The following is a 5,136-nucleotide window of genomic DNA, read 5'->3' as shown; positions in this document are numbered from 1 at the left end:
CATAATGGCTGTGTCGCTGGCCTCCATGTAGTTGACTACGGTTCGAGTCCCAAACCCAGTGGCTTAAACTCACACTGGGTGCATGTGTGTGTGCGTGCCCAAGATCCTAAGAGGAGAATGAAGGAGAAGGGATTGCGGCGTAGCCATTCTCCCGGGGCGGGGGGGGTGGGATTTCTTGCTTTCTCTGTCTGTCTCTCTCTGTCTTTCTGGTGAGTGCACACACCCTATAGCAAAAACCTCTCCAAAAATAATTATTTAACTTTATTTATTTATTTTAAGTTGACCAGAGGGGGGGGGAGAGAGAGAGAGAAAGAGAGGAAAAGTGAGAAAACAAGCTGCCAGGCCCAGGATTCAAACTGCTATTGGCCATGTGGCAGTTCAATGCCCTTAACCACCACACCACCTGCTGGCCCTGGGACCCTTGATTTTTAAAATGTACTGCATTTGGGCTACTGATTTAAGGGACTCAACCAGCTCTCTACAACCTCAGAAAACATAGTAAAATTAAGTATAATAAAGTGCTAACTTAAATTTTTTGAAGTCCGTTCCATCAAGTTGGCCAGTGGCCATGTGGAGCATGCTGGCTCCTGGACCCCGCTGGTGCTGCCCAGTGGGCAGACAGGCCCTTCCTCCATTCCTGATGCTTGGTTCCTGGCTCTGCCTTTTGTGGAGATACCCCCAACCCTCCACAGGGCTAACAGGCTATGGGGAGAAATGCTGGGGTGAAGCTTAACAGCAAGCTTAAGTGCAAAGTGAAAGTTGTATAGCTCCTGGTTAAAATGGATCTGTAATGGGGCCGGCAGGTAGTGTGGTGGTTAAGGGTGCTGGACTCTCACATGGCCAATTGCAGTTCAAGTCCTGAACTAGGTGGCTTTCTCTCTTGTTCGCTCTGTCCCTGTCTGGTCAAATTAAAATTAATAAATTAATAAAGTTAAATAAAATAATTCTTTTAAAAAAAAACCCAAAAAACAAAAAGCAAGGATCTGTAGGGTGAGTCAGTTTCCTCCCCATAGTATAAAGAAGCACAGTGCGGAAGGCTGGAGTGAGTGCCTGGTTTCTGCTCCTTCTCCTAACCTGACTTAACCTGTGAATGGAAGGCCCAGAGAGGGAGCTGGCCATGCGCCTCTTATTCCTCTGTCACTTCCTTCCTGTTTTGTGGTCCTTTGGTTTCAACACTTAAAAAACTCCTTCATGGCTACATGCGTTCTTCCTTCTTCTTCTTCTCCTTCTTCTCCTCCTTCTCCCCCTTCTCCTCCTTCTTCTCCTTCTTCTCCTCCTTCTCCCCCTTCTCCTCCTTCTTCTCCTTCTTCTCCTCCTTCTCCCCCTTCTCCTCCTTCTTCTCCTTCTTCTCCTCCTTCTCCCCCTTCTCCTCCTTCTTCTCCTTCTTCTCCTCCTTCTCCCCCTTCTCCTCCTTCTTCTCCTTCTTCTCCTCCTTCTCCCCCTTCTCCTCCTTCTTCTCCTTCTTCTCCTCCTTCTCCCCCTTCTCCTCCTTCTTCTCCTTCTTCTCCTCCTTCTCCCCCTTCTCCTCCTTCTTCTCCTTCTTCTCCTCCTTCTCCCCCTTCTCCTCCTTCTTCTCCTTCTTCTCCTCCTTCTCCCCCTTCTCCTCCTTCTTCTCCTTCTTCTCCTCCTTCTCCCCCTTCTCCTCCTTCTTCTCCTTCTTCTCCTCCTTCTCCCCCTTCTCCTCCTTCTTCTCCTTCTTCTCCTCCTTCTCCCCCTTCTCCTCCTTCTTCTCCTTCTTCTCCTCCTTCTCCCCCTTCTCCTCCTTCTTCTCCTTCTTCTCCTCCTTCTCCCCCTTCTCCTCCTTCTTCTCCTTCTTCTCCTCCTTCTCCCCCTTCTCCTCCTTCTTCTCCTTCTTCTCCTCCTTCTCCCCCTTCTCCTCCTTCTTCTCCTTCTTCTCCTCCTTCTCCCCCTTCTCCTCCTTCTTCTCCTTCTTCTCCTCCTTCTCCCCCTTCTCCTCCTTCTTCTCCTTCTTCTCCTCCTTCTCCCCCTTCTCCTCCTTCTTCTCCTTCTTCTCCTCCTTCTCCCCCTTCTCCTCCTTCTTCTCCTTCTTCTCCTCCTTCTCCCCCTTCTCCTCCTTCTTCTCCTTCTTCTCCTCCTTCTCCCCCTTCTCCTCCTTCTTCTCCTTCTTCTCCTCCTTCTCCCCCTTCTCCTCCTTCTTCTCCTTCTTCTCCTCCTTCTCCCCCTTCTCCTCCTTCTTCTCCTTCTTCTCCTCCTTCTCCCCCTTCTCCTCCTTCTTCTCCTTCTTCTCCTCCTTCTCCCCCTTCTCCTCCTTCTTCTCCTTCTTCTCCTCCTTCTCCCCCTTCTCCTCCTTCTTCTCCTTCTTCTCCTCCTTCTCCCCCTTCTCCTCCTTCTTCTCCTTCTTCTCCTCCTTCTCCCCCTTCTCCTCCTTCTTCTCCTTCTTCTCCTCCTTCTCCCCCTTCTCCTCCTTCTTCTCCTTCTTCTCCTCCTTCTCCCCCTTCTCCTCCTTCTTCTCCTTCTTCTCCTCCTTCTCCCCCTTCTCCTCCTTCTTCTCCTTCTTCTCCTCCTTCTCCCCCTTCTCCTCCTTCTTCTCCTTCTTCTCCTCCTTCTCCCCCTTCTCCTCCTTCTTCTCCTTCTTCTCCTCCTTCTCCCCCTTCTCCTCCTTCTTCTCCTTCTTCTCCTCCTTCTCCCCCTTCTCCTCCTTCTTCTCCTTCTTCTCCTCCTTCTCCCCCTTCTCCTCCTTCTTCTCCTTCTTCTCCTCCTTCTCCCCCTTCTCCTCCTTCTTCTCCTTCTTCTCCTCCTTCTCCCCCTTCTCCTCCTTCTTCTCCTTCTTCTCCTCCTTCTCCCCCTTCTCCTCCTTCTTCTCCTTCTTCTCCTCCTTCTCCCCCTTCTCCTCCTTCTTCTCCTTCTTCTCCTCCTTCTCCCCCTTCTCCTCCTTCTTCTCCTTCTTCTCCTCCTTCTCCCCCTTCTCCTCCTTCTTCTCCTTCTTCTCCTCCTTCTCCCCCTTCTCCTCCTTCTTCTCCTTCTTCTCCTCCTTCTCCCCCTTCTCCTCCTTCTTCTCCTTCTTCTCCTCCTTCTCCCCCTTCTCCTCCTTCTTCTCCTTCTTCTCCTCCTTCTCCCCCTTCTCCTCCTTCTTCTCCTTCTTCTCCTCCTTCTCCCCCTTCTCCTCCTTCTTCTCCTTCTTCTCCTCCTTCTCCCCCTTCTCCTCCTTCTTCTCCTTCTTCTCCTCCTTCTCCCCCTTCTCCTCCTTCTTCTCCTTCTTCTCCTCCTTCTCCCCCTTCTCCTCCTTCTTCTCCTTCTTCTCCTCCTTCTCCCCCTTCTCCTCCTTCTTCTCCTTCTTCTCCTCCTTCTCCCCCTTCTCCTCCTTCTTCTCCTTCTTCTCCTCCTTCTCCCCCTTCTCCTCCTTCTTCTCCTTCTTCTCCTCCTTCTCCCCCTTCTCCTCCTTCTTCTCCTTCTTCTCCTCCTTCTCCCCCTTCTCCTCCTTCTTCTCCTTCTTCTCCTCCTTCTCCCCCTTCTCCTCCTTCTTCTCCTTCTTCTCCTCCTTCTCCCCCTTCTCCTCCTTCTTCTCCTTCTTCTCCTCCTTCTCCCCCTTCTCCTCCTTCTTCTCCTTCTTCTCCTCCTTCTCCTTCTTCTTCTTCTTTGGTTATGTGTGTCTTGTAGGTAATCAATTCAGCAATGTACCATTGCTGCTTCCTGCCTCTTCTACCCATCCACTCTACGGGCCTCAGGGCTGCCGTCCATGCAGTCCTTGGTCTGACGTCACGTTTTCTTTTCCCCCAGAGTGCAGACATCCTCAGCACCATCGGCTATGACAGCATCGTCCAGCATCTCAACAATGGCCGTAAGAACTGCAAAGAGTTTGAAGAATTTTTAAAGGAAAGGTAAGATGTTCTGTTCTGTCTGAAGAGGATGGGCCAAAATGCCCACATACAAACAGGAATGATTTACTGTTTTTTAATTTGCGCTTAATGGTTTTCAAGACCATCTGCTATGGGTTATGGAATGAGACCCAAGAAGTAAATATAGCTCTGTCCTAAAGTTCTCAGAAGCCAGCTTGAAAGATCATATTTATGAATGAAGCAACAGACAAATATAGTAAGTAAACAAAACATACTAAGTAGTGTGGTTACTGACAGGTTCTGTGGGAGAGGGAGATTCTTGGGGATTGACAAAAAAGAAAAAGGAAAGAAGAAAGAGGTAGCTTCATGGAGGATGAGACCTTTGTGGTGGTCCTCAGAGGATGAGGTGAATTTGACAGCTGAAGGAGCATGGGAAAACTATAGAAGAGAAGCAAGCTTGGAGGTAGGAATGAGTGGTAGAAGGAGGCAGAGCCTAGTTCAGAGACTAGAGGAAAGCATGGGAAGCTGCAGGGCAGATCACGGTGCTTCTCAGGGCAGAGGTTGTGGTAGTCTGTGGAGGAGTTGGTTTGATTTAGAAGATTTTATTCTTCTTTTTAAAAAGCAAATAAGTTGGGAGACCAGCAGTTAGTGTAATGGCTATGTCGCTAACCTCCCATGTAGCTGACTGCGGTACGAGTCCTGGAACCTGTGGCTTAAACTCACGCCAGGCGCGTGTGCGTGTGTGCCCAGGATCCCGAGAGGAGAATGGAGGAGAAAGGATTGCGGTGTGGCCATCCCCCCTGGGGGGTGATTTCTTGCTTTCTATCTTTCTGTTTCTCTCTGTCTTTCTGGCGAGCGCATGGGCTCTATGGCAAAAACATCTCAAAAAAAAAAAAAAAGCAAATAAGTTGGGACCAATGTGTAGTTGACCACAGTTTGAGTCCTGGACCCAGTGACTTAAACTCACGCTGGGCGTGTGTGTGTGTGTGTGCGCCCAAGATCCCGAGAGGAGAATGGAGGAGAAGGAATTGTGGAGTAGCTATCCTTCCTGGGGGGTGATTTCTTGCTTTCTTTTTCTCTGTCTCTCTCTCTGTCTTTCTGGAGAGTGCATGTGCTCTATAGCTCTCAGAAAAAAAAAAACAAATAAGATAATTCTATTAGTTAAAATTAAAACAAAAAATTAAGACAGGTTCTTGCTGTTGCACATTTCCTGCCTTAGCTTTAGTTGGGACTGCAGATGTGCACCACAATGCCTGGTTCTTTTCTTTTTCTTTCTTTTCCTTTTTTTTTTTTTTTTTTTTTTTTCAGGGTTTTTCTTTAGGGCATTTGCGCTTGCAAG

The 5,136-nt window shown here is 49.1% G+C and overlaps 1 protein-coding gene across 1 annotated transcript in view; it reads left to right on the top strand.

Annotated features, from left to right (window-relative positions):
• PSTPIP2 (proline-serine-threonine phosphatase interacting protein 2) overlaps nucleotides 1–5,136 on the top strand; it is a 120,661-nt gene that overhangs the window by 45,608 nt on the left and 69,917 nt on the right. The window contains exon 2 of the mRNA XM_006144409.3: nucleotides 3,739–3,839. Within this exon, the coding sequence (XP_006144471.1) occupies nucleotides 3,739–3,839 (101 nt within the window). The remainder of the gene's footprint in view (nucleotides 1–3,738; nucleotides 3,840–5,136) is intronic.

Source organism: Tupaia chinensis, unplaced genomic scaffold (assembly GCF_000334495.1).
Source record: "Tupaia chinensis unplaced genomic scaffold, TupChi_1.0 Scaffold000119_1, whole genome shotgun sequence".
Classification (NCBI taxonomy): domain Eukaryota; kingdom Metazoa; phylum Chordata; class Mammalia; order Scandentia; family Tupaiidae; genus Tupaia; species Tupaia belangeri.
This window is presented reverse-complemented; position numbering and strand designations above follow the sequence as displayed.